This window comes from Oxyura jamaicensis, assembly GCF_011077185.1.
Source record: "Oxyura jamaicensis isolate SHBP4307 breed ruddy duck chromosome 19 unlocalized genomic scaffold, BPBGC_Ojam_1.0 oxy19_random_OJ106430, whole genome shotgun sequence".
Classification (NCBI taxonomy): Eukaryota; Metazoa; Chordata; class Aves; order Anseriformes; family Anatidae; genus Oxyura; species Oxyura jamaicensis.
Window position 1 is genome coordinate 1 of NW_023304544.1, and position 27,770 is coordinate 27,770.

Sequence of the window (27,770 nt, forward strand, 5' to 3'; positions counted from 1 at the left end):
GCCCGGGGGGGGGGGGGGGGGGGGGCACTGCGGCATCGCCCCCCCGCATCCCCATGGCACCGCAACCCCCAGTGCGCGGCCCCCCCGCCTCACTGCCCCCCCCATCCGGCTCCGGATTTTGGGGTCCCCCCTTTTGGCTGCGCCCCCCCCCCCCCCGCGACCCCAAAATAGCGGGGGCGGCCGTGCCCTGAGTCACATCGGAGCCGTGACCGTGAGCAGGGACCCGCGGGACCGGGTGGGCGGCAGCTGTGCCACGGGCACACGGACAGACACACAGACACAGCAGGGGAAGGGACGCGCCGTGGGGCTGTCACCCCGCGGTGGCCGTGCTGGGCGCCCCGCGGTGTCCCCACACCCCCCCTGTCCCCACCGCAGGTGCTGCGAGTGTGGGGCATCGCTGTCCCACCAGTACTACGAGAAGGATGGGCGGCTGTACTGCAAGAAGGACTACTGGGCGCGCTTCGGGGAGCTGTGCCACGGCTGTGCCGAGCAGATCACCAAGGGGCTCGTCATGGTAAGGGTGCGCGGGACACCGGGGGCGGCCCGCGGCGACCGTCGGCTGCGGTGACCCTCGCCCACGGCGCTCTCCGCGTGGGTCCTGGCAGCCGCTGGAGTTCCCCATTGCGCGGGGAGGAGGCCGGGGGTGGCACTCAAGGGTGCCGCGTGCTGACGTCGCCTGCCTGCAGGTGGCCGGGGAGCAGAAGTACCACCCTGAGTGCTTCAGCTGCCTCAACTGCCACACGTTCATCGGGGACGGGGACACTTATGCACTGGTGGAGCGCTCCAAGCTGTACTGGTAGGTAGCGGCCACAGCGGGCAGGGCTGGTGGGTCCCCGTATGTGTGTCGCGCCCATGCCCACCCCTCTCCTCTCGGCCCCGCAGCGGGCACTGCTATTACCAGATGGTGGTGACGCCGGTCATCGAGCAGATCCTGCCCGACTCGCCAGGGTCCCGCATCCCGCACACCGTCACCCTCGTCTCCATCCCTGCCTGCTCTGACGGCAAGCGTGGCTTCTCCGTCTCCATCGACCAGCACTGTGGCACCCAGGGCTGCGGCGCCGAGCACTCACGCACCGTCCGTGTCCGAGAGTGCGTAGCCCCGTCACTGCTGCGCCGTGTCAGCCCCTCGCTCCCGGGGGTCAGGTCCCTTCAGCTGGTGGGAGCCGCCCGCTGCTTTGCCCCTGGCAGGGCCTTGTTGGGGTGGGAGGGTGAAGGATAGAAGTGACTGTGTGGTCCCATCTGTGCAGGGTGGGGATAGTGGTGGCATGTCCCTGTCAGCTGGGGTGGCTTGTGGACACTGTGCCGGCATGTCCCCAGCCGTCAGGGTGGTGTGGGGTGGCGTGCTGGTGTTCACCCATCTGCCAGCAGGGATGTGGGTGCCATGTCAGCATGTCCCCATGTGCTCGGGGTGACTTGGGGATACCACATCAGTGTGTCCCCCTTGGGGTGACCTGTGGGTACCGTGTCAGCTTGTCCCCATGTGCTCAGGGTGACCTGTGGGCACCATGTCACAAGGGGTGACCGACAGGTCCACTCAGTGTCCCCAACAAGCAGGGGTGACCCGTGGGTGCATGCCTGCGTGTCCGCAGCCAGCAGGGACACAGCCATAGGGGCTGACCCCCTGCCGCACGCTGGCCCCACAGGGTGGACCCGGACTGCATCAGCCCTGACATGAAGAACTCCATCCACGTGGGTGACCGCATCCTGGAGATCAACGGCACGCCCATCGGCCACGTGCCGCTGGATGAGGTACGCTGCCCCCGTGCTCCCCAGCGTGGCCATCCCACAGGGAGCCCCCATGCCACCCCCATGTCCTCTGTGCCCCCAGATCGACCTGCTGATCCAGGAGACCAGCCGCCTGCTCCAGCTGACCATTGAGCATGACCCCCACGAGCCCCTGGCCCGCGAGTCGGCGCTGGCGTGCAGCCCCCTCCCCGACCTGCGCAGCCCCCTGCACTCCCCGGCCCCCACGCCCTGCGGGGAGCTTGGTGCCATGCGCCAGCGCACCGTCATGTAAGGCCACCGCGCGTCCCCATCCCACGCTCCATGCCCAGCCGTGCAAACACCAGGGTGACCCCGCGTCCGTCCGTCTGTCTGTCCCGCAGGAGGAGCTGCAGCACGGACAAGTCTCCAGGCTCCAGCTCGGTGGGCTCGCCCGCCTCCCAGCGCAAGGACATCAGCCGCTCCGAGTCGCTGCGCATCGTCTCCCGCGCCCACCGCATCTTCCGCCCCTCTGACCTGATCCATGGCGAGGTGCTGGGCAAGGGCTGCTTCGGCCAGGCCATCAAGGTGTGTCACCGAGGGGGGGACACCAGTGACACAGTGCCAGAGCCCCTGCTGGCTGTAGGCAGCCACCAGTGTCACGAGCATGGCAGTCTCAGCTCCCCTGGCCTCTGTGTGGGGGGGATGTGGGTGATGTGTCCTGCGGCTCAGTGCCTGCCCTCTGCCAGGTGACACACAGGGAGACGGGCGAGGTGATGGTCATGAAGGAGCTGATCCGCTTTGACGAGGAGACGCAGAGGACCTTCCTCAAAGAGGTGAGCGGCACGCAGCTCGCCGGGTGTGGGGACAAGGGATGGGGCTGTGCTTCCCCCTCCCAGTGTGGGGTGCAGCGGTGGTGCTGTGACAGGGCTGGGAGGGGGCATGGGGCAGGGGTGGCTGGGCAGCTCCATTTGATGGAGGGCAGTTAGCACAGGGTCTGCCTGGGGAACACTGGGGTGTCCCGCGGGGTGTGGTGTGCCTGACGGGTGCTGCGCCCCCCAGGTGAAGGTGATGCGCTGCCTGGAGCACCCCAACGTGCTGAAGTTCATCGGGGTGCTCTACAAGGAGAAGAGGCTCAACTTCATCACCGAGTACATCAAGGGGGGCACCTTGCGGGGCCTCATCAAGAGCATGGTGAGTGCCAGCGGGAGCGGGTCAGGGGGCAGCTCCACGCCCCCACCCCGTGGCAGGGCAGGACCCCTCCCCACTTCCCTCTTCCCGCAGGACAGCCACTACCCCTGGAGCCAGCGGGTCAGCTTCGCCAAGGACATCGCTGCTGGCATGGTGAGCAGCCCCAGGGGATGGTGCCGCTGGAGGGTTGGCTCCGTGGGATGGGTGCAGGTGGATGGTCGGGTGCTCTCCCCACCTGCCCTCATCCCATCCTTCCCCCAGGCCTACCTCCACTCCATGAACATCATCCACCGCGACCTCAACTCCCACAACTGCCTGGTGCGGGAGGTAAGGCTCACCCTGCCTGTGCCACCAGCCCGGCCGAAGGGCTCAGCCCCAGGGGGCCCCGTGGGGCTGGCCCCATGCCTCACCCCCCTCCCTCCACCTAGAACAAGAGTGTGGTGGTGGCTGATTTTGGGCTGGCGCGGCTCATGGTGGATGAGAAGAACCAGCCCGAGCATCTCAAGAACCTGAAGAAGCCGGACCGCAAGAAGCGCTACACGGTGGTGGGCAACCCGTACTGGATGGCCCCTGAGATGATCAACGGTGAGCGGTGTGGGGGCACGGGGACAGCTGGGGCTCGTCCCCAAGAAGGGGACACTTGGGGACAGACAGGACGTGCAGTGTGACCTGACCCATCCCTCCCTGCAGGGAGGAGCTATGATGAGAAGGTGGACATCTTCTCCTTCGGCATTGTCCTGTGCGAGGTGAGTGCTGCTGCCCCCGTGCTGTCCCCGGTGCCACCACGCTGTCCCCACTGGAGCCCATCTCTCCTCCCTCACTTCCTCCCCAGATCATCGGCCGGGTCAGCGCCGACCCCGACTACCTGCCCCGCACCACCGACTTCGGCCTCAACGTCCGGGGCTTCCTGGACCGCTACTGCCCCCCCGCCTCCCCCCCCAGCTTCTTCCCCATCGCCGTCTGCTGCTGCGACCTGGATCCTGAGAAGCGGTGAGTGCTGGTGCCCTGCGTCCCCTAGCTTGGGGATGTCGGGGTGCTTGTGTGGCCAGGGGGGCTGCTGGCACGGGGTGGTGCAACACGTGCCACATGTCCCTCTCTCCTCAGGCCGTCCTTTGGCAAGCTGGAGCAGTGGCTGGAAACCCTGCGCATGCACCTGGACATCCACCTGCCACTGAGCTCGCAGCTGGAGCAGCTCACCCGAGCCTTCTGGGAGACGCACCGGAGGGGCGAGGGGGGCCTTCCCCCCCACCCCGAGCTCCCCGACAGAGCCTCCCACCTGCACCCCGTCTAAGCTGCTGAGATGGGAGCCACAGCCAGCATCTCCTCTGGCCCGGGGCCGGCCCCGGAGCCACCCTCGTGTTCCCTGTGCTCACGCCCCGTCCCTGGGAGCTGGATCTCCCCGGGCAGCACAGCCTGCACGGCCCCCCATACATAGCCCCAGCCCCCCAGGAGCGAGGGGTGGGGGGGACATCCCCCCCCTCCGCTCACTTGGTGACCACACAGCCCCCCGCTTTGCACGCCCGGGGGCTCCCCTGTCCCACACCCGCGTCCTCGCGGAGGTGCCTTGGGTTTCCGTGAACTTGCACTGCAACACAGTAGGGGCGTCCCCGTTCCTCCGTGAGTGGTGGGGGGCACGGTCCCTGTCCCCCCCCACCTCCCCACCATCAGGCATCCTCACAGCGATGCCCCGGCTGTCCCCACTGACGCTGCTCCCGCCCCGTCCCCATGGGCACAGCGAGCGGTACCTGCGGTGTAGGGATGGGCGCGCAGCTCTCCCCACGTCCCCGCAGCGCTCCCCCTGTCCCCGCCGCCTGCGCTGTGCCGTGACCACCACATCCCCGGGGGGCCCTGGGCTGAGCCAGGTCTCGGTGCGCCCGTGGGCGTGGGGACGTCTCAATCCCCTTGAGGGCCAACACGAGGGGGCTGCTCCGTGCGGTGCTTTTCATGCTCTTTATTCAGGTTCATTTTCTGTAAGATATTTAAAGAGAAGAGTTTGTATTATTTTTTCATACGACGTAGTTTGCCATTTGTCACTGCCTCAGTTCTGCTTTACCGAAGGATGAAACTGTGAAGCCTCTCCGCGCACTTTGCCCGGGAAGTCAAACGCGACGTCCTCTCCGGAGGCGGGAAGGGAACTCAAACTGTGATGTACCCCGGCCCTCGGTCAATAAATCCTTCCCCGCTCGCTGCCCGGCCTGCTTGGGACTTGCTCGCTTGCACAGGGGCTGCCCCTGCAAGGGGGGGCCCTCTGCCTGCCCCCCAGGGCCCCTGAGCCGTGTTTCCCTGTCCCCCCGTGCCCCAGGGCTGGCCATATGCTGCCCCTGCTCTCTGCAGCGCCAAGCTCCACGTGCAGCGAGGTGGCCACGCACAGTCCAGCGCATGTGGCGGTGGCCCCTGTGTGTCCCTGCGTCCTCGCTGCCTTTCCAGCCCAGCTTTCAGTTGGCTTTGGCGTGTGTCCAGGGCAGTGACGGCTGCTTCCGTGTCGCTGCCTCAGCCACGCTCGGCTTCCCGGAGGCTTCTCCTTATCTGTGGGCACCAGCTGGAAAAACGTCCCCAAGGGCCACCATCATCAGCCCAGGGTGTGCCAGAACCGCCCGAGGGGACAAGGGCAGGCTGCAGCATGGGCACAGGGCCACGTCCTTCCTGGGGGAAGGAGAGGTGGTGGCATCTCCTCCTTGGGGATCTTCAAAAGCCACCTGGAGGTGGTCCTGGGCACCCTGCTATGGGTGGCCCTGCTGGAGCAAGGGCTGGACCAAATGCCCTGCCCAGCTCCCTGCCAACCTCAGCTATCCTGTGGCTGTGGGGTGCAGCCACCCTGGGACAGGTCCCCAGCTACATGGGCATCCCTGTCGTGGGAGGTTCTTGAGCCTTGGCTGGAGAAGACCTCAACCCCCAAGTTTTCTGTCTGCAAGCAGCATGGAGGCTGCTTGGATGGAGGGGATGGGGTGGTGACAACGGGGTGGCCCTAGGCAATGCTGCAGCCAGGTAATGAGACTGCACAGCCATAAGGAAAAGGGAATCAGATCCAGGCTGGATCCGTGTGGATCACAAGGAAAACCTCATGGTTTATTGCTCCAGTGCTGCCAAGAGTCAGGGCCTTCAGGGCCATGCCAGCAGCCTGTCCCCTCCACTGCGTCCCTGGCCACTCCTTCGCTGAAGAAGCACCTGGGGGACTTGGGGGGGAGATGGTGGCTGCATCCCATGGAGCAGCCTGAGGGCACCCCCAGCCAGGTCCTGCATCACCTCCATGCCCCTGGTCACCCTGGTGAAGGAACAGGAGCACCCGGTGCCCTTGGTGACATCACTCTGCACCGCTTCTGCACTTGGGGCACAGGACACCATCGCCGCGGGCAGCCGGGCTCGTGCGTGCCCTGCTCCCTGGGGACTGATTTCAGCCAAACCGCGGCCGTGCCCCACGCAGCACCATGGCCCAAAGTCCCCTGCTGCCACCAGGCAGTGACACCACATGGGACCCCTCGGCTGCTGTTCCCCAGCCTGGCAGCGCCACCACCCAGTCCCCACGGGTCCCTGAGTCCCCCCGCAGCCTCTCGCCTTGCACAGTGATGGAGCTGCGGAACGGGATGTGCCTGGTGCAACCGGTGACATCGGGCCACTTGCTGGTGGCCCTGCAGAGTCCCCTTAGTGCCCGGCGGGTGGGAGGACAAATGAGAGCCAGTGGCCAGCCGCAGCTGCGACCAGAGCAGGGACAAAGCGGTGGCCACTCGGTCACCCCCATGACAAGCAAGTTGTCCCAGCAAGAGCCACCAGCTGGGGGCTGCCCCCCGCGGGACACCCGGGGGGCCCCGGCACGGCCCCAGTGCCGCAGCAACAGGGCTGTCTTCCTTAGGGAGCAGATGACCCAGACCGAGCCCAGCACGGAGGTTTTTCCACCCCGGCAGGTTGATGTGAAGACCCAGCTGCCCACATCCCCAGCCCCGCAGCGAGCCCCCCATGCTGCCCACCCCACCAGCAGCTCCCCGTCCCCACCACTGGCACCACGCAGCCCCACAGCCATCGCTGACACCAAGCCATCCCGCAGGGCCACGCAACAACCCAGGGACAAATCCAGCTACCGCTGCGTGCTGCACCGGGCCTCCCCCAAGCCTGGCACCACGCCGGGCTCCTCGCCCCTGGAGCCCCCGCCAGCCCAGCCCAGCACGGGGGCCTCAGCCCCGCGGGAGAGCAGGGGGGTGCTGAGGGCGGAGGCCCGTGCCGAGGAGCAGGAGGAGTACCGCTGCGCCCTGCACCGCGCGGCCAAGCGGCTGCGGCGAGAGGTGGAGACGGAGGTGGCCCATGGGGGCAACTGGCCCACGGCACCTTCCCGGCCGTCACCTCCCACGAGGGACAAGGGCACCCAGACCAAACCCGTGCCTGTGCTCCCACGCCCCACTGAGCGCTCCCCCGAGGACACGCATGCCCCTGGTAGGGACTTCCAGGGACCAGCTGTCCCCCTGCCCCCGGTACTCGCCAGGGATGTCCCCACTGCCAGGGCTCTGCCCAAGCCTGGCCCCGACTCGGCTTGGTGGCCCCTGGTGCACCCAGAGCAGCAGGTGGCCCCATGCCCCATGTCCCCATCGATGAGGCCGAATGACACCGAGATTGGTTCCTTGGAGCTGGGTGCCATCACCGAGGTCACAGCGGGCAGAGGTGGCTCCAGCGAGGATGTGGCCGAGCTGGCACCGTGCCGCAGAGCCCCTGCCACCGCCGTCCCACAGGAGGTGATGTCCAAGAGCTTCCCCTCCGGCTGTGACGCTGACGATGGGGACGTGGCAGGCAGGGAGCTGGAGGCCTCTGGGTTTAGGACCTTCTTCATGGGTGAGTTTGGGCTGAACCTGCTGCAGCTGGGGTGGGAGGGAGATGTGAATGTGGCAACACGTGCCCTGGGAAGGACGTCAAGGATGTCCTTGTCCCCTCTGCCCCGGACACAGGGATCTGGCAGGGGCACAGCCTGGGGACACCGTGGAGGGGACATTGTGTGGGGACAGGGGTCACAAATCGCAGCTGGAGCTCACTGCCCTTCTTCTCCATTGCAGATCTGGCCAACGAGAGGCACGCCGACCTCCTCTGGTCCCTGAAAGGTGAGGCCGGCCCCTTGTGGCAGTTTGTGTAGGGCCTACATAAACACAGTGTTTTGATCCCAACTATAAAAGCTCGGGTCCCTTGGCCACCAGGCCTGGGCGGGCAGCAGGGCCCCCTCTGCTGCCGTTTGAGCTTCCCCAGCACGTCGCTGCCTCCCTGCCCATCTCTGCAGCAGTGACACACCGACACACCGTGCCACCCGAACCGTGCCCTGTGCTGGCCCTGGCCTGGATGGAGGACCTGGGGGGGGGACCACCAGGGAGCCCTAGAAATCCTCAGCTGCTACTGATGGAAAAACTTCTTTTTTCCTCGTTCTTTCTGTTGTCCTCTGCCTGCTCCGGTGCTGACCTGCCCCTGGCTGTGGCTCCAGATGCGGAGGTAAGCGATGGCCTGGCTGAGGTGACACTGGGTGCTGCCAATTCCCCACTGCCACCGCTTCCGCAGACTGGGGGAAAGGGGTCAGCACCATTTTGCAAAGGATTTTTGGGGCCCGATGGCATGTGATGAAGTGTGGGGAGGCTCAGGGGATGGCACAGAGCTCACCCCACGCCTGAGCCCCCGGAGGACCCCCTACCCTGGTCCGGAGCTGGCTGCAGAGGGACAGCCTGAGGGACTTGGCATAAGGATGTGGAGATGCTGCTGTGTGGGTGTGGGTGTCTGCCAGACCCTGGCACAGTGTTTCAGGGGCTGTTGGCTGCCCTGCAGGGATCCAGCACAGGGAGTGACCCAGGCACTTGGGTGGCACCCCGGGGTGCACAATGCGGCTCATCCTCCTCATGCTGGGAAAAATGAGTTTGCTCCCAGCCTGGAAGTTGCTTGGCTGTCCCCGGGGGGACTTCGAGGCTGCAAAGTGCCGTGGGCACGTGTCGGCATCCTTCCAAGGCTGTGTCCCGTGGGAAGCGCTGGGAAGTTTGCTTTGAGCCCTCAGGGATGGCTTGGTGGTGACCCTGGCAGGCATTCCTCTGCCGAGCCTCCATGCTGGCGAGGCCCCCAAAAATGGACCCGTTGCAACTGAAATAGCTAAAAATAGTGGTTCTCACGGAGGATGCTGTGAGCGGCTCTGCAGCCTCTGAACCTGCCAGTGTGAGAGGAGGGGCTGACCCTGTGGTGTAGGCACTCAGCCCTGGCTCCACGTGCTGTGCAGGGGTGGGCTGGGGGCAGCACCCCCTTGGGAAGCCCACCAAGGAGCCAAGGACCCGTCTCAGTGTGGTGCTGGGGGAATGGGAGCAGAGAGGAGGGTGTGGGCGGGGGGAGCGGGCAGGCAAGGGGTTAACGGCCCCGCGCCCACCGGATGCAGCATCCTGGGATGGGCTCTTTCCATCTTGTTTTGGTTTGGAGGAATAAAAGCTTTGGCAGCGCATAGCCTCTTCCCAAAATAACTCAGCCTCCCATGATAATTATAGAGCGCTGGCCCCTGGTAGAGGCTCGCTGCAGCTTCCCTTCCCAGCCAGCACCCGGCTGCTGCTGCTGGCCGGGGCGAGGGAGGCCAGGGTGCTCAGGGTGCCTTGGGGATTGCCAGCCTTCCTCCATGCCACTGCTGCTCCTCCTGTGTCATTCCCCACTGAGGAAAACGCAGCTGGCCCAGGCCGGCCAGTGCAGCATCCCTAGGGATGGGGACATCACCACCGCTGCGTCCCAGAGCTGCCCTGCTCTCACAGGGAAAATGCACAAGACAACCCAAAGGCCCCATTCCCCGCTGTGATGTGGCCGTGTTGGGCACACTGAGCACGCTTCCTCAGCCAGGCACGGACAGAGTGTGACCCCCTTTAGCTCCAGCTGCCATGACGTAGCTTGGGCTTGCCCCCCTGCGGCCCCCTCCCACTCCGCAGCTGATCCCTTCAGCTTTTAATGCTCTATTTAAAGCCCGGGCTGCAGCTCTGCAGCCACATCCCGCAGCCCCCTCCAGGCACCGGGCTCCTTGAGCGAGGCCCTGGCCAAATTCCCACTGCTGGAGGCTGCGTGCATCGCCTGCTGGCCTGGCTGAGCACGGCCAACTCATCACAGCAGTGCCCAGCTCAGTGCCCCCCCCATGGGAGCAGCTGCTCCTTGAAGGGCACCGGGACACAGGGCTGAGCTCCTGGAATGTGTAAGTGAGTAATCCCCAGTAATGCTGCCTCTCAGAGGAAAGCACTGCTGCGGGGATTAGAGATTTAAGCATCCATCCTCCCCTACCTGCCCCTGCCTGCCCCTGCCCCACTCCTGCCCACTGCCCGCTGCCCCAGATGGACGGGGCCCGGGCGCTGCTCGGGCTCCCACGTGCCGGTTGTGCCTCCATGGGCTGTTTACAGGAATAAAGAGAGCACGGTGCATGGAGCCATCTGGCCATGGCCCCGCGGCGTGGAGGGGATGAGGCCCTGAGCAGTGACAGTGCTGGGGGCAGAGCTGCGGGAGCGAGATGGTCCCAGCTTCTGCCTGGGCTGGCTCTGGCTTTGCCTCCAGCTGCTGCTGGCCAAGCCCCCCGCTGCCGCTTTCATGGCCGGGAACACAAGCACCCCATGACGCCCCGGCCTCTGTCTTATGCCAGTGTCCTCCCCTGCCCTCCATGGGGACAGGAGGGACACAGCTACGTGCCACCAGCACTCACTGCAGGGTCCCATGGCCGGGAGTATCCCCAAAAGCAGCCGCCTCCAACCCCAGCACTGGTTTGGGACAGGGACAGGGACAGGGACCGGGACAGGGACAGCACAGAGCAGGCTGTGATTTTGCAGACAGAGCTGTGGGATCCAGTGCCTGGTACCCAGTGTGTGATGTGTGGTGCCAGCTCCCAGCAACAGTTGTGCAGCTCCCAGTACACAGACTGGTACTAGTGTTGGTACCAGTCTGCATGTACCCAGTAGCTGGTGTGCAGTGACCAGTGAGTGTTCCCCAGTGCTCGGTGCCTCCTGCCCAGTGCTTGGTACCGGCTGGGCAATGCCTGGTACTGGTGCCAGTGCCTGGTGCTGCTGCCCTGTGCCCAGTACATGGTGCTGATGCCAGTGCCCAGCCCATGGTGTCGGTGTGCTGTGCATGGTGCTGGCACTGGCGCAGTTCCTGGTGCCTGGTGTGGATGCTGGTGCTGGTACTGGTGTCCAATGCCTCGTACCAGTGTTGGTGCACAGATCCCAGTTCCCAGTGCTGCTACTGATGCCAGTGCCTGGTGTTGGTGCCAGCATTGGTGCCAGTGCCAGTGCCTGGTGCTGAAGCCAGTGCTGATACTGGTGTCAGTGCTGGTGCCAATGCCGATAGCAGTGCTGACGCTGATGCTGGTGCTGGTGCCAGTGTCGATGTCTGTGCCGGTGCCGGTGCCCAGTGCTGCTGCTGGTGCTGCTAGTGCCCGTTTTCCGGTGCCCGATTCTGACGCTGGTGCCGGTCCCGGTGCCGAACGCCGGCACTGATGTTGGTGCCGATGCCGATGCATTGATGCCGGTGCCGGTGGCGGTGCCCGGTGCCGCCCCGCCCCGCCCCGCCCCCGCCGCTGCTATTTCTGCTCATCCCGGCGGCGGGGCCCGGCCGTGCCGCTCGGCAGCCGCCGCTCCCGGACGGCGCCCGGCAGCCATGGTAAGGCCGGGGGGGGGGGGGGGCACAACGCGGCCGTACCTGCCCGGCACCGGGGGCACGGGGGGGAACTGCACATCGCCCCCCGCTCCGTGGCATCGGGGCGCCCCTCTCCTACCCCATCCCCGGAAAGCGGCACCTGCGGCCCCCATCCTCGGCACCGCCGTAAGGGACGGGAGGGGGGGGGCAGCGGCTGTGTCTGTCCGCCCCCCCACCCCTTACCGGGGCCTTCGGCCGCTTCCCGGCAGCCGCTCGCGGTTGCGGTGCCGGCGGCACTGCCGGCCGGGCCGGGCCCTCCCTCGGGGCCGCTCGGAGCGGGGTCCCGGCGAGGTGCGGAGCCACCAAGAGCCCGCCTGGCCCCGGCCCCCGCCGCGGCCCGTCCTGCGCCCCGGCACCGGGCATCCCCCCCGCGGGGTGGCCGGGGGGGCGGGGGGGGGGCGGGGTGGGGGGGGGGGGGGGGGGGGGGGCGGGGAGCACCCCGGGGCCACGGTGCCCGCGGAGGGACCCCCGGTGGGACCGAGCCGCCCGTCCTTCCCGAGCGGCCGCCGTGGGAACGGGAGCGGCGCATTCCTCGGAGCGGGACGCAGCGAAAGCAGCCGGGAGGGCGGCTGGCAGAGAGTGCCGACACTGCTTCTGCGAAGCGCCGTCCTCAAAAGTCCCCTGTCACCCCCCCCCCCCTCCCCGGGCAGGCTGCTGAGCCCCAGCTCCCGGCCGCGTCGGAGCCACTTCAGGCTCGCAGCGCCCCGAATCTTCTCGTTTGCTCGGGGTCGTGGTGGCTGTTCCTGTGGTTAACGGCACGCGTCGAAACGCTGCCCCGATTCCAGTCCGGGCAGGCCCCGCTGTCACTTCCCGGCTGCAGCACCCGAGGTGCTGCCATGCGTGCTCCCAGCCTGGGTCCCCCCCCCGCAGGTAACTCAGCCTGCTCCCAAAAGGTGCCCCGAAGGGAAGGGGCTGCAGCTCCCACACCGAGGGGTGCGTTGGGAAGCTCTTTTCTTGTGTGCCTCTCTGCATGGCCACCCTGCCCAGGCCTGGTACCACGCCTGACCCTGCACCCTGTCTGTAGGGTGCCCAGCACCCCGCTCCTCACCCATGGTTCCCCCACACACATCCAGCCCTGGAGGTCCCAGCTACATGTGTTTTCTGCTCCCCCACAGCCTCCCCAGGCTGCCCAAGCTGAGCAACACAGCTCGGGGACTTGGTTTTCCAACAGGGAAGGCACTGATGGGGCTGGAGCTGGGAGCTGGGAGCGAGAAACTCCAATTACAAGAGGGCGGCAGCAGGCAGGTCGCAGCACGAGCAGCCCAGGTGCTGGCTGCCCCAGGGAAGGGGCCCTGGGACAGCCGAGCCCCCCGGGCTGCTCCTGGGAAAACCGGGCTTTGGTGGGGGGTGGTTATGGGGACGGGAAGCCTCTCGCTGCAGTGCGGTGCATGGGGAACACGGGGGGACGCAGGTGCTGGGGAGTGGAGGGGGTGTTGGGGATGGGGGCGTCTGTGGCCCCGTCTGCCTTAGATGCCCAGCTGTGGTGTGTGCAGTGCCATGGGTGGCACATCGGGGTGTCACCTTCAGGTGGGGCACGGCTGCGGGGACAGAACCTGGCCGGGACTCTTCCTCCCACCCCCGTGGGGACAGGGTGCAATGCTGTCCCTGGGGACGTGGGGCTGGGGATGCTGCAGGTGCCTGGCAGCCCTCACCCACACCCTGGGTGCGAAGCTTCCCTGGAGCAGCCTGGGGAGGCTGTGGGGAGCAGCCAGGTGTGGAGATGCCAGCGGTGGCTCTCCCAGCTCAGGCTGTGCTGCCCCAGTGCCCCACCAACCTCACCCCGTGGCACCCTCGAGCTGTCACCATGTGGGATGGTGTGATGCAGGGTGACAGGCGGGGACAGGGCAGCCGGCAGCAGCTCGCATGTGCAGCGGGGTGTGTAATCCGCTTACAGGGCACGGCACACATAAATCCCAGCTTGCAGGTGGGCGCCGGCGTGGGACAGTCAGGGAGCAGCGGCACTGGTGCTGTGTGCGCTGCCAGGGCTCAGCCTGAGAGCCCGTGCTGGTGTTATGGGTTGTGGGTGCTGGGGCCCGGCACAGGACCATCAGCCTTTGTTGGCCCCTCGCGTTTTGTCTCCCAGCTGCCCTCTGCGGCACAGGGCAGCACTCTGGGGCTTTTTAGCATTTCCCTGGGTAACTCAGGCGAGTGAAGCCTGCCCGGCTCCGCACCTGAGCTGCTTCAATGCATCTCGACATGCATCAAGGCGAATCACTGTCGGGCTGATGGGGGAGACCCCCAGCACTGACAGCTTGGGCTGCTGCCTCCGGCTCCTCCACGGGCTGTTAATGCTTTGGTTAACCCTTGAGGATGAACATGGGCAGCTGACCCATGTTTCTCTGGGGATGGAGTTGTTTCTCTTGGGATGAATGTCCTCCAAGCTGCGTGCTCAGCCCGAGGACTGGGGGGCTCAGGCAGCCCCGTTACGCCCTGCCTGCCTGACCACCCCCTGGCCAGTGATGCTTCACTGGTCCCTGACACCTCCAAGAGCTGCTCTCCGGCTCCGTAGCTGGCCAGGAGCTGGGCTCACTCTGCTCCCTGTGCCTGGGGGCTCCCCTCTTGTGCCCCCCACGCTGCCACTGCCCCACCGCACTCAGGAGGGCTGTGCCTGGGTGCCTCGGTGCCTGCACAGGGTGGAGTTATGCTAATGTGCTCCTGTCCCTCTCTGAGCCTCTGCGCAGCCGGTGCCACTCGCAGCATCTCCCAGCCGCGGTGACACCGGCTCGGCCATGGCCACCGGCCCTGAGCTGCAGCCTCTGCAGGAGGTATGGGGGGAGCATCGGGGGAGAGGGGGCAGACACGGGTGGGGGACATGGGGGGGAGCCCCACACCCAGCTAGAGGGGGGATGGAGAAAGTGCCACAGCTGATGCGTGGCCCCAGGGATGTACCCACTGCAGGGAGGATGTGATCCAGCTTTGTGGAGCTTCCCTGTGCTGGGGTGAGGGGACTGGGGCCCCAGAGGGCTGCAGCCCCATGGGACAGAGCTGGGGCAGTGGGGCTGGGAATGTGTGGTGGCAGTGCGTATTTGTCACCTGTCCCCAGATGGGCAGGGTGTGCTGAGCGCACCGACAAGGGGAGGATACTGCGGGGTCAGGGACCTGCTGAGCGCTATTGACCCACTGGGGAGGGGGGCGGGGAGGGGGATGAGGGGGAGACATACGATGCCACCAGCCTGGCACTGCCATCCCCCATCCTGGTGGCCGTGGGGGTGCCAGGCAGAGCAGCAGCGTGACCTCGTTTCCAGCCCGCTCACCCGACACCTCTCGCCTGGCCTGCAGCACAGCCGCCCTCCGCAGGGACACGGGGTGCAGGGGGACATGCGTGTCCCCGTGGGGGGCTCTCGCCTCGGTGCCACTGTGCGGGGTGGGGGCTCACCCCTGTCCCCAGTCTGGGGGTCCCCCTGTGGGGTGGGATTCCCAAGGCAGTTTCCATGGGGAGCCCACGAGCAGACCCCTGCTTGCCCCCCAGCTCCATGGCTGCTGCCTCTCATCTCTCTTCTCCCCACCCCCCTTCCCCATGCTCCCTGCAGGCCATGGCGCACGTGGGGGCTCTGCCCACCCCAGAAGACCCCAAGGAGTGTGGGGGTGCCCAGCCCCCCCCCCAGGGCCAGGGGGGACAGTCCCCATCCCTGCCCCCCGGAGCGCCAGGAGCCGTCTGACCTCCCCATGCAACAAGCTGTAAGCGTCCGCACCGCGGGGTGCATGGACCCTGCTGTCCCCATGCTGCCCCCACGCCTTTCCTGGGTCTGGCACTGTTGTCCCCCTCTTTTTTTCCCCCAAGGTTCCCCCCCCCCCACCTTAGGGGTGCATGAGGCTGACAGTGGAGGTTTGGGGGTCCCGATGCTGATCGGTGCCACCGCGGGCATCCCCTCCTTCCTCACTCCTTTTTCCCCCCCAGATCAAGCGCTTCCTGAAGGAGGACTCAGAGGAGGCTGAGCTCACGCATTTCCTCCGGGACTGCCCCCCCACTGACAGCCCCCGCAAAGTGGAGCCCCCCGAGGGCAGGCGGGAGCCCGGCCACCCCCTCTGTGGCAGGGTCCCCGCCGAGGAGCCCACCGATGACAGGGACACCCGGCCCTTCTCTCGCCCTCGGCCCCTGGATGCCCAGCAGCTCATCATGCCCCCCCCCGCCGCCCAGCCCCTCCCGGCCACGCAGCCCCTGGGGGCAGCTGGACCCCTACGACTCCTCCGAGGTGCGATGGGTCCCTGGGGTGGGGGCGGGCTGGGAGGGGGGGACAAAGGAGTCACCACAGAGGATGTGCCTGCCCCGAGAACCCAAGGGGACCACTTGGGCTGCCTGGGGGGACACAGCCCCAGTGGGGAGAGCAGCATCCCCTGTCCCACGTCCCCTGTCCCATGTCCCCTGTCCCATGTCCCCTCTCCCCACAGGACGACAAGGAGTACGTGGGGTTTGCCACGCTCCCCAACCAGGTCCATCGCAAGTCGGTGAAGAAGGGCTTTGACTTCACGCTCATGGTGGCAGGTAGGGGCTGGCGCGGTGGCCAGCATGGGGATGGTGACGGGGGCGTCCCCTCACTGCTCCCCATCGCCCCAGGGGAGTCTGGGCTGGGGAAATCCACCCTTGTCAACAGCCTCTTCCTGACGGACATGTACAGGGACCGCAAGCTCCTGAATGCTGAAGGTAAGGACAGCACCGGGCACCGTGCAGCAGCCTCGAACGCCCCAATTGCTGCGGGGAGGGGACATGGATGGGTCTGGAGGGATGTCACCATCTGTGCCCCCCAAGGGGCTGGCAGCTCCACTCCGCACCCAGCTGGGCTCCTCCGGTCCCTCACACCCGTGTTTGTCCCTTCTGGGCTTCCCCAAAGGCAGAAGCAGGCGCGATGCTTTGCCAAGGCAGTGGGGGTCCCCAGCACGGTGCCCCCCCCGCCGGGCTTTGTCCTGGGCTGCAAAGCAGAGGGGGAACAAAGCCCGGCTTGTTGGGCTGGGGACAGTCGGGGTCTGGGGCGCGGTGCCACGTGGATGGCTCCGCTTCAGCTGCTGTGGCCACGCTAATTAAAAATAGCCCGAAGGGTCCAGATCCCCGCGGTCTGGGGGGGTTATTGGGTTTGTTTCGGTTGCCAGGAACAATTTTCAGCCTAAATGAACACACGTGGCCACATGCAGGCGGAGCGATGAGAGCATCCCTGGGGCATGCAGGGGGGGCGGGGGTAAAGGGTTATTAAAACCCACAGTCATGGGGCTGTGGGGTCACACGGGTGCAGGGAGCTGAAAATGCTCCTGAGATGATGCTCCGGCAGCCCACCTTCTTCATCCTCACACTGCCCTGGCTGTGTTCACAGAAGGAGGGCTCCTGTTGGCTTCTGAGTTCAAAAGCCAAAAGCAGCTGTGGGCAGTGAAGTGCTTGGCTTTGGTGGACAAGGTGACCAGGAGCTTGGGGACACTGGGAGGCGTCCTGTGCCTCCAGGGGCTGGATGTGACCCCAGGCTCTGCTCTAGCACAGGGAGAGCAGCGGCTTCAGGCTGGGGCTAAGCGGGGTGGGTGCCCTGCTTGGTGCTGGACAGGTGCTGTCACAGGAGGTGATGGCATGGCCACTGGGGAAGGGTGAGCATGGTGCCACTGAGGCTGTGCACACCAGGTGCCCGCACCGTCCCCGTTTCTCCTGCCCTTGCAGAGCGCATCACGCAGACGGTGGAGATCACCAAGCACGTGGTGGACATCGAGGAGAAGGGTGTCAAGCTGCGCCTGACCATCGTGGACACGCCGGGCTTTGGGGACGCCGTCAACAACACCGAGTGGTGCGGGGAGAGGGCCACTGGGGTGGCCCTGGGGACAGGGAGTGCTGCTGTGGGTGCGAGTGGCTCCGAGGCAGGGACGCCCCACGGTGCTGTGGTTTGTGCAGCCCCTGCCCTCAGGACACAGTGCTGAGCCCTGGGAAGTGGTGTTGGGCCCAGAGATGTTGGGGTTGGGACTGGGGAAAGCCCATGGGGGCTCCAGTGGTCACCCAAACCGCCAGCCCTCCTGTTCCCCCAGCTGGAAGCCGGTGGCTGACTACATCGACCAGCAGTTCGAGCAGTATTTCCGTGACGAGAGTGGCCTGAACCGGAAAAACATCCAGGACAACCGCGTGCACTGCTGCATCTACTTCATCTCGCCCTTTGGCCACGGGTAGGGGCAGCCCCCCCTTCCCTGCCCGCCCGAGGCCGTCAGCAACGCCAGGGGGTCAGAGAAGGGGCTTGGGGCTCACAGGGCTCCCCCGCAGCCTCCGGCCCCTGGACGTGGAGTTCATGCGAGCCCTGCACCAGCGGGTGAACATCGTGCCTGTGCTGGCCAAGGCCGACACCCTGACGCCCTCCGAGGTGGAGCGCATGAAGAACAAGGTGAGGGGGAGCTGATCCTGCCTGGGGCTGTCCCCTCACCTCCCTCTTGCCTGTCGGTCCTTCCCATCCCCTGCCTGGGCTTTGCCGTGGAGCATCTCCCGTGACCCCCAGTACTGATGATCCCCAGGGTCCCATCTCTCTGGGGGGCTGGGGGTGTCCGTGACATCCTGCCCCCCTCCTGCGGGGGACAGGTTTGCTGGGTGCATGGCTGGCCCCTGGGGGACACGGGGTGGGTGGCTCTGCCCATGGCTCTTCCTCCCCCCTTTCTGAGGGGCAGAGCCCGGTCCTCACCCGGGCTGTGTGCGCAGATCCGCGAGGAGATCGACCACTACGGGATCCGCATCTACCAGTTCCCTGAGTGTGACTCAGACGAGGATGAGGAGTTCAAGCTGCAGGACCAGGCGCTGAAGGTGGGTTGGGCCCCTGCAGCCCCAGGGCCGGGGGGGGGAGCACATCATCCCTGGTGCCAGGCAAGCCCTCCGGCAGCCCAGCACGGTGGGTTTGGGGTGTATTGCACAGGGCTGGACATCTCCCTGAGCTGCTGCCAGCTCCTCGGTGGGATGGAGGAACCCTGCTGCGAGCTCTGCCACCCCACAGCCAGGGCTCCGGGGCTCATCTTGGCAGAGCCGTGCTGGATACGGCCGAGGAGATGTGGGTGGGGGGATGTGGACATGGCCATGGCAGCTGGTCCGAGCCCTACTGTAACCCTCACCATCCTCTTGCAGGAGAGCATCCCCTTCGCTGTCATCGGCAGCAACACAGTCGTGGAGGCCAAGGGTCGGCGCGTCCGTGGGCGCCTCTACCCCTGGGGCATCGTGGAAGGTAACACCATGGGGGGACCTGTCCCTGCAGGGACGGGGACATCGCACACCCCTTCTCCGTGCTGTGGTCCCGACATTGGGGGTTTGGGGGGGGGGGGGCTGGTGGGGCCCCCTGACCCCCAGCTCCCCTGCAGTGGAGAACCCATCCCACTGCGACTTCGTGAAGCTGCGCACCATGCTGGTGAGGACACACATGCAGGACCTGAAGGACGTGACGCGGGAGACCCACTACGAGAACTACCGCACGCAGTGCATCCAGAGCATGACCCGCATGGTGGTGAAGGAGAGGAACCGCAAGTACGGGGCTGGGAGCGGGGCTGGGCTGTGCGGAGGGATGGGGCAGCCTCTTTTCTCCTTGGGGTGACATTGGGGTGGCCCTTTCCTTGCTGGCTGGAGGGGTTGGTGGGGACCCTTTGTCCCCACAGGCTCTGGGGCCAGAGCAGAGCAAGCAGCTGGCGCCAAGGCTCTGCCCTCAATGCCCACCAGACTCGTGGTACTCGCATCCCCTTCAGAATCCCCAGAATTCCAGGGGTGACCCCAAAAAGCAGGTGCCCCATGGGACTGGCTGCAGAGCCCTTGCCGGTGCAGTGTGGGGGCTTGGCAGGTGGCTTGTCCTTGGCTCGCGGGGCAGTCACGGGTGGCAGTAGGGGACGGCTGGCGGTGGTGATGGGTGCCCTAAGCTTGTCTCTCCATGCGCGCTGCGGGAGAAGGAGGCAGCCCTCCACGCTGCGGCTGTGCTGCGCCGACTGCTCTGCAGACTGAGCCAGGGACATGCTCGTCCCCGGCTGCCAGCGCTGCCTGCGTCCCCCGGCCCCTCTATAAAGTGTTTGCTGGTACCCAACGCTGTCTTGGTCCTTCTGTGCCTGCAAGGGCTCGGCAGGAAAGTACCGGGGGAGCTCCTGGGGACAGCCAGCCCCAGACCTCCTGCCTGTTGCCCAGATCAGCATCTAGTTTGCCCACTGTCAAGATTCCTGAGGAGGGGGCATGGTGATGGCAGTGCCCACGGTACTGGGAGGATGCAGTTCCCCTGCAGATCTGTGTCACTGGGGCCACCCACCTCACCCAGGCATGGTGGGGTTGCAGGGAGCCTGTCTGGCACTGTCACCCAAGCACCCACCTCCAGCAGTGCCCAAGCGGTCTGCAGGCACTCGTGTGTTTGCCACGGCCCTACTGTGTCCCCATCTGGTGGCACCCAGCTTTCCCAGCCAAAAGGAGGCAACCCCAAACTGGAGTGATGCTAGCTCGGGATGTGGGAGGCAGCTGGGTCCCTGAGATGAGTGCCCCGGGCTGATGAAGCCACTTGGCCCATGCCTGGTGCCAGCTCCAACCTCTTCTTGCTGCTGGGGCTGGAGCTGGAGCTCCACTGTCCCTGCAGCTCCAAATTCCCCCTGCCACTTCCAGGAGCCGTGCTGATGAGCAGGGATCTCCCAAACAGACTAAAACTCAACCAGAAACCAGCCCCTGACTTTGCATGCCCGCACTACCCCAGCGCCAGGGGCAGCCTCCCCATGCACCAGCGCTGTCTCATCCGGCACCGCTCCCGCACGTCCCCACGCTGCGGGCACGGGGTGACACGTGTGACTGCTGCGAGCGGCAGCGATGTCGCAGCCATGTGGTCACCTGCTGGGGCAGCATGTGGCTCACGCAGGGACCCGGCCACCAGAGCTGGTCCCTCCCCGTGTCCTTGCCATGGGAGAAGCCATCGATCCAGCCTGCTGTGATGGGGTGGCCCCAGGCAGGATGCGCTGTACTATGAGTGCCTTTCCCAGACAATGCTCTGGAAAAGCAGTGCAGCGCTGCCAGGAGCAGGGGGTGTGGCACAGCCCTGCTGTCTTCGGTGACTGTGGGAGACCAGGGGGCCAGCACTGTCCCCCCTGGCTGGCCCCAGCTTTTGTATGGTTCTGGGAGATGTTTTGTGAGTTGGGGGAGGAGAGCTCGGTTTTGGAGGTGGGGGTGGGAACAGCCTCATCTCCTCTCTCTGCCCCACAGCAAACTGACGCGGGAGAGCGGGACAGATTTCCCCATCCCTGTCATCCCCCCAGTGCCCGATTCAGAGACGGAGAAGCTCATCCGGGAGAAGGACGAGGAGGTGAGCACAGGGCCCCCCGAGCATCCCGCTGTCCCCGTGCTCTGCCCCCAGTCCCAGCAGGGTACACCCTGCAGGAGGGGTGGGGAAGCATTTGAGGGGAATCAGAGGTTTTCTCCCCAAAACACATCTCTTGGTGATCCGGACCTGCTTAGGATGCTTGACCCAAATCTGTGTGCAGGGGAGGTGACGTGGCTGGGGGAAACCCATGGAGGTGCCACCTCCCTGGTTGTCACCCCTTTGCTCTCTCCCAGCTGCGGCGCATGCAGGAGATGCTGCAGAAGATCCAGAAGCAGATGAAGGACTCCCACTAGCCCCTTCCTCCTCCTCCTCCGGCCGTGCACCACACGGATCAGAGATGTTTACATCACGCTCCATCCCAGCCAAGCTGCGAGACTCGGTACCAACAACACCTCTCACCTTAAGCTGCTGCGGTATCGCCTTATGGACCTGGGCACCGCGAGGGGACGGGGTGCCCAGCGTGGGGGTCCCCCAAACCCTGTCCCGGCCACCCCTGCACCCCCTGGGCTGGGTGCAGCTTTGTCCCCAGTGCTTCGGTTCCCCCTCTGTCACCCCCAGCCCTGGGTATCTCCCAGCAGGCCACCACCACCCAGCTCCCCACCTTGTGGCTCTTGTCCCTGTGTCACCTGGGGCTGCCTGCTCAGTGTAAAAGGAGATGAAAGGAGAGGACAGTCCCAGCCCTACAAGACAGGGGCTGCCCCGCTGCTGCCTCCCACTTTGGGAATGGAAGGGAAAATGTGATTGCAGGGGAACAGCAGCTCCTGGGGCCCATGAGTCACTGAGGGGCTGGAGGGATAGCCACCACCTGGGCCCGTGGCCACCTCTGTGCCAGCAGAGAAGGGCCTGAAACTTGATGGTGCCCAGCCCCATGTCCTGGGCATGTTCCCTCTCCCCAGTGAGCATCGTCGCGTGGGAGCACCCCCAGTCAGTGCACAAGGAGCCTTGGGGCATCGCTGTCCCTGTAGAAAATCCCTCGAACCCCACGTCCCCATGAGCAGAGACCCCAGCCCCCCGATGTTGGCCCTATAGAGCAATAATTGCTGTCCCCACCCTTGGCAAGAGCATCGTCCCTTGCTGCTGTTTCAGCCCCTGGTGCCACTCGCTTGTCTCTTGTGTCTCCGTGCCCCCCCCAGGACGTCCCTGCCTGTGCTGCTTGCAGGCAGAGCGCTGCTGCCTGGCCCCAGGGGAGCCCCCCCAGCTCCCTGCTTCCCCGCAGGCAGTGGGGAAAGGCTAAAGGGGGCGGCCAGGCTGCGGGGTGGGGGCAGAACTGGGGCACGGGGCCGTGTCCCCTCCCTGCCACCCTCTCAGGGTGGATTTGAGCCCCCATGGTGTGGTTGGAGGTGTCCCAGGCTGGGTGGCACAGGGTGCTGGGGACAATGCCTGGTGGGTGCCACCTGTGTCTCCGCATCGGCTGCAGCCTGAGGGCTCCCTCTGTCACCGCCCCGTGAGCAAGGACCTGCAGGCTGTGTTAGCGCTTTCCTTTTTTTATCTTGCTATTTTCTTACAGAAGTACCTACCTTTGCATGATGGTCATATATGCATTTATTGAAGTATACGAAGAGTATAGGTTTATAAATTCTTATAGAGCTAGTGGAAATATTTTTAACCCCTCCACAAACGTTCTCAATAAATACGGCTGACCTGGCTTGTCTGCAACCACATCTCACTTCCACAGGCTGCGTGCGGGCAGGCAAGGCACAAGGATGACGAGGATGGCCTCTCACTCCTGGCTTCTTTTTCCCTGGAAAGGTGTCAGAATGGATTTTGGGGAGATTTCTGCCACCCTCCATGCTGCTGAAACAGACACAGGGCACCCAGACGGGGAGTGGGAGAGCCCCAGCTGCCCAAGCCCCCGGGACAAAAGGACTAGCACCCAGTGCTGGCTCGTCCCCCTCTCACACCGTGCTGTGGGTGCTGCTGGCACTGGGCACTGCTGGGAGCCCCTGGGGCCTGAGCTGGGGGCATGTGCCCCACACGGTCTGCTCTGCTCCGATCCCCACATGGCACATGGCGGCTGGGTCACCCCTCTGAGCACGTGTGACCAGTTATCCCAGTTTGGCTTCAGCAGGAGCTGGTCGGATGAGCTGGTAGGGAGCAGGTTTCTCTCCAGCCCCCTCTGCCCGGTGCCTGGAGGACCCTTGCTGGGTGTCCCTGCTCTGGTCTGCTCCCAGCCCTGTCCCCAGCCATGCTCCGCTGCCATCCAGACCCCCCTGCCCCTGCATCTGCACCCCAAGGACCACAGCTACCAGCAGGGGAGATGGGTGAGAGCTTGGGTGGGCTTTTCCCCAAATCCCTCACAACTGGGACTCAGCTCTGTGGTCTGGCTGGGGGAAAAGCCCAGGCAGAGGCTCTGCCTTTGGATGCTTGTTGCTGTTCCTCAGCTGGTGCAGATTCTTTGGCTGCTTCTCGTCATCCTCAGCCTGGCCAGGGCTGGGGCGTGCGCCAGCCACTCCTGTCCAAGGTGAGACCACGCTGATGGGGGTCAGGGCTGAGGTTCTGGCAGCTGCTCTCCTCCTTGCTTGCAGTTTTCAGACCACCTGAGTCACAGAGTGTGGCACATTCCCCACAATACTGCCCCAAACGGAGCCAGAACCCACGCTGCCCCTGCTGTATCCCCACAGGGGTCTTTGGGAGCAAAGCCCCAGGTGATGCAAACCTGCTCTGTAGGGCACAAGGCTTTGGTGCTGTGGGAGGGGTGCACAACGGAGCAATCCCTCCTGGGTGGTGAAAGTGTCTTGGACACATGCTTGGTGCTGCCAAGTCTGATCTCTCCCCTCGTTGGGGCCACCTTGGGCTGCCCCAGGCAGCACCAGCCAGGAGCAAGAGGGGCCATGGGTCAGAGCCTCCGTGCCATGGAGCAGGAGTTGCAGCGTGCACCACGGCCCCCACCAATACCTGATGCAGGGGAAAGCCATCATGTCGCTATTCAGGGGGCAAAAAAGTCAAAAAAAAAGTTAAAAAGTCATCTTCATAAATGTCAGACATTATAATATCAAAGGGAAAGGGAGAAGTGCTCGAGTTCCTTTGGATGCAGGAATTTGCCTCCTGCAGCTCCTGCAGCTCCTCAGCAGACTTGCCTTGGTGGCCCTGCCCAGGGCAGCCAGCGCAGCCTCTCGTGGCCCCAAACCAGCGGACTTGGCCCAGTGCCCCTCGCCCCGGCTCTTTGCTTGCGTCCTCAGCAGGAAAACCCCAGTGCTCAGGCTCTGATAACAGTTCCAGCCTGTGCCTACCCTTGGTTCTGCTTCATTCCATCTGATTTTGATCACATCCTTAAAAGAAAAACAATCCCACCCAAAACCCAGCCTTCCCACAAGTGTTTCCAGGGCAGAGATATTTTAGTGCTGCGAATTCTCTGATGTGCATTCTCTGATGTCCTATTTTAGGTCCCTCACAAGTACTGGCACTGCCTGCAGACAATCGTGCTGGAGCTCTCCAGCCCTTTGGCAATAATTGTGGTGGGAGGAAACGTTTCTCGGGGCAGCAGAAGAAATCTCTCCACTCCATCCAGGGCTGTGTTATCTCCATGCCTGCTGGACCCCCTGCCAGCACCAGCCCTTCCCTCCCAGCAGCCAGCCAGGCACATTGCCCCCCCGGGAGCACCCCCACATGGTTCTCCTGCCCCACAGCCTCTGTGGGGTGGGGACAGTGCCCTGGGGCACCCAGGAACCAAGCTGCTGCTCTGGTTCCTTTCCACTCCCTCTTGCACCTTTGCTTTGGCAGAAGGGGTTTAAAATTGGGGTGCTGGGATCCACCTTTCCAAACTGTGCCCAGCCCATGTCCAGCTCCATCCATGGTGGCACTGAGGTCTGTCTTCACGCCTATGAGCTGCTGGCTCTCAGCACAGCATGCCTTCCCCTCGTTTTTTGGCTGTGATAAAGGTTTGGGATGCTGCGTCTGAACACAGCCAACAAATGCTCGTGATGAATCTGGTTGCCTCTGCAAGTTCCTCTCCAGACCTGGTGGTTTCAGCAGCCCTGAAGCCACGAAGCCCTGGTGTGCCATCGCTCTTCTCCCAGGAGGCAGCCGGCACGCCCCAGAACCGCCTCACACTCCTCAGGCAGGACACAGCCCCGGTTCTCCAGAAAATGAAGAAGCGTTCAGCGTGTTTTGTGGTTTCTCTCTTTCTCACATCCAGAATAGAAAAACCAGAGCGAGAGCTTGAAACGTTTTCTTCAGCTCTGAACCCAACTGAAGAAAGGCCCTGGCCTAGCTGAGTGATCTGGCTCTGCCCCTCACCAAATACCTTTTGGAGGCTGAAGAGGAGGGAGAGGAAATGTGTCAGACTGTGGGAGGTCTTCTCCAAAGCTTTCCTGCTCCTCTGTGCATCAGGACCGAGTGCAAGGGACAAAGCACCATCACCATACTCTGAAAAGCCACCCTTCACTTTTATGTAACACTTACAGTTTGCTCCTCTCCTCCTCAGCTTCCAGGCTACCAGATCACCTGGAACTGGGAGGTTCCCGACTGTTCAGCACCTCGTGTTGGGTCTTGGGTTCAGTGGTGTAACCACCGAGAGGGGCATTTCTCAGCTGCCTGAGGCTTTGGCAGATGTCTGTGGGCTCATCGCCTCCTGTCCCGGTGTTCCTGGCAAGGGGAGAGGTGGAAGCCTCTGCTTCCTCCTGCAGCACCTGTTTAATAGGTGTACACCTATTTCTCGGGGAGCTAGGGCGGGGGGCGGGGGGGGGAGCTCCTTCAGGAGGACCTGCAGCATTCAGGAGCTTCTTGAGAGGAAAGCATCCCCAGCAGCTATGTGCATAATTCTGAAGTATCTGATTGAGTTATTTTTACCAAATGGCTTCAAACCACTCGCGTTTACCGAGTGGTAGGGTGCGTGCTGTCTAACAGACGTGTCCTGGAGGTGCTGCTTCTAAGCCAACTAGGACAGAATTAGTGCTCCATACTTGTGCTGTGCTAGACCTTGTAAAAGCAAACACTGGAGTTCCTGTTGGTTCCTGCAGCCCCATTGTAGTTAAAACTGCTGGGCAGCCACTTACACGGCCTTGAAAGAGAGAAGGGCCAGATGCTTTGCACAAAAGCCCATGGGTGGGTGGATTTTGCGTGATTTCTCATCAACAATGCCACCACTGCAGCTGTGTCACCCCAGTGTTGTGGGGTGTGTGTGTACCAATCCCAACATCAGCCTGCTAGGCTCTGGAGACAGGGCCCTACAGAAAAAGCAGAGACATTTTCTGCTCAAGGCGGGGTTGTTGTGCAAGTATTTGACTTCCTAATTCCCTATTTGAATAGAACCCACCAGTACGGCCCAGCTAAGGCTCTTCAGACCCTGGGTGTGTAGATCCTGGACATGGTTTCAGTGGTCCAGCAGCATCCAGTCCTGCTGCTTGCTCAGCCCCTTGATTGATGACTATTTTCTGGTCCAGACCCCAAACCACACACGCTGGCTGTGGTGGGCATGTGAGAACAGGATGGGTGTAATTATGCAGAAGAGCGTGCCTATGTGGTTATTGATTCTGAAAAGCTCCATTAGATGCCTCCTCTGGCAAATTGTGCTACTTCTGGAGCTTCCTTTTAAAGACAAATTAGGCGGTGCTTTTTGCAATACATTCTCTGTATCTGCAGTCTCACAAAACCCAACAAGAACACTTGGTGTGACCTGCCCATCCCCCAGGAGGCTCAGCAAAAACAGCCATTCCCTTCTGCACAACAATGAAGTCAACAAGTGATGTCAGCACCAAGTGCAGGCACCACGTGGAAATGACAGTGCCGATGTCCCCCTGTGGGCTGGGATGTGGTGTCACCAGATTCTGGGTCACCAGAAGGGACTACAGGTCCCTGCCAGAAGCCCTCGGTGCTGGCTGTATTTGGGGAAACAGCACCATCTATTTGCAGCATTGTTTTACGTGTGCCTTTGCTTGCAGAGAAGATGACGTGTCCTGGTAGGGCCAGGTGCCTACGACCCAACACCAGGCTTGGCAGGGCAGCCTCTGCTCTCCAGGTCTCCCTGGGTTCGATGCCACCTCCAGGCACCTCCCTGCAGCCCAGAGCTGATGCCTGGAGTGCAGGGCTGTCAGCAGGGGCTGAATGATGTGTGCACATGCCACAGGGGAGGGAAGAGGCACAACGGGTCCAAGAAGAGGTTGGACAGCCCCAGTCTGGGGGCTTCATCTGATGTTTGGTTCCTCCTTCTCGAGGCAGGATCTGTCCCTCCTTCCCTGTGCACCTGCCCAGAGGTGCCATGCCCACCCAGGCTGCCCCACCACTTGTACACTTCACCCCAGCTGCCTGAGAGCCATGGGACAGTGGGAACATCACAGAACCAGATCCATGCTGGGTGGCCTTGTGCCTAGTGCAATCCCATTAAATCTAACCCAGGGGCTAGGTCAGCTCCTACTCTGGAACTTCACAAAAAAACTGAAGGGATCAAAAGCGCGACCTGGGGCTTTGCAGCTCTGGGACTCCTCGTAGGTGGTACCAACCCTCCTGCCATATCCCCATCCATCATTGCCATGTCACCACCCAACCTCCTGCAAGGAACCACCATGGGATTAAATCAGTCACAGGCAGCTTTCTTCCATGCTTCAGGGCATGACTTCTTCAAGTCTTGCTGACCGCTTGGGCACCTGCATGCCTAGGTGCCCCTACCTGTTTGTTCTTGTCCCAGCATGTGGCCTTGGCTCTCCGCATAGCCTTTTGGGGTGGGGGGCAGAAGCCCCACAGTGGAACTGGCCCTACAGGATCAAGGGGGAAGAAAGCCAGCCTGCCCATGGCTTTGGTCCAGGGGGGAAACTATTCCACCACAGCATGCCCCCAGCTCATCCCCACCTCTGTAGGGCGAGCAGCAGGTGAGGGCAACGGGACAAGACCACCTCCCATATCCCCCCCTTCCAGCCTTACCACAGGCTTGGGAGGGATGAAAAAGCTCTGCTCTATTAAATCCGCTGGGAAACAGGGGGGGGGTCTGAGGCATCAGGAGGTCTGGGGGAGCGAACACTACTT

At 64.0% G+C, this 27,770-nt stretch overlaps 2 protein-coding genes across 2 annotated transcripts; both read left to right on the plus strand.

Annotated features, from left to right (window-relative positions):
* Positions 1–171: 171 nt before the first annotated feature.
* Positions 172–5,083, plus strand: LOC118158127 (LIM domain kinase 1; the record flags this gene model as incomplete). Its single annotated transcript, XM_035312727.1, has 14 exons — positions 172–514; positions 687–796; positions 883–1,089; positions 1,644–1,749; positions 1,829–2,013; positions 2,106–2,289; positions 2,451–2,537; positions 2,764–2,895; positions 2,986–3,045; positions 3,154–3,219; positions 3,321–3,477; positions 3,583–3,638; positions 3,725–3,882; positions 3,997–5,083. Coding segments are annotated over 14 exons (2,038 nt in total), but the record flags the coding sequence as incomplete, so codon positions are not given.
* Positions 5,084–11,250: 6,167 nt separating this feature from the next.
* Positions 11,251–22,469, plus strand: LOC118158128 (septin-5-like). The gene is given in 13 exon segments (XM_035312729.1): positions 11,251–11,508; positions 15,443–15,661; positions 15,663–15,737; positions 15,934–16,027; positions 16,100–16,186; positions 17,180–17,303; positions 17,539–17,673; positions 17,768–17,885; positions 18,194–18,295; positions 18,611–18,707; positions 18,841–19,003; positions 20,696–20,795; positions 21,047–22,469. Coding segments are annotated over 13 exon segments (1,512 nt in total). The 5' UTR covers positions 11,251–11,370; the 3' UTR covers positions 21,107–22,469.
* Positions 22,470–27,770: the final 5,301 nt, after the last annotated feature.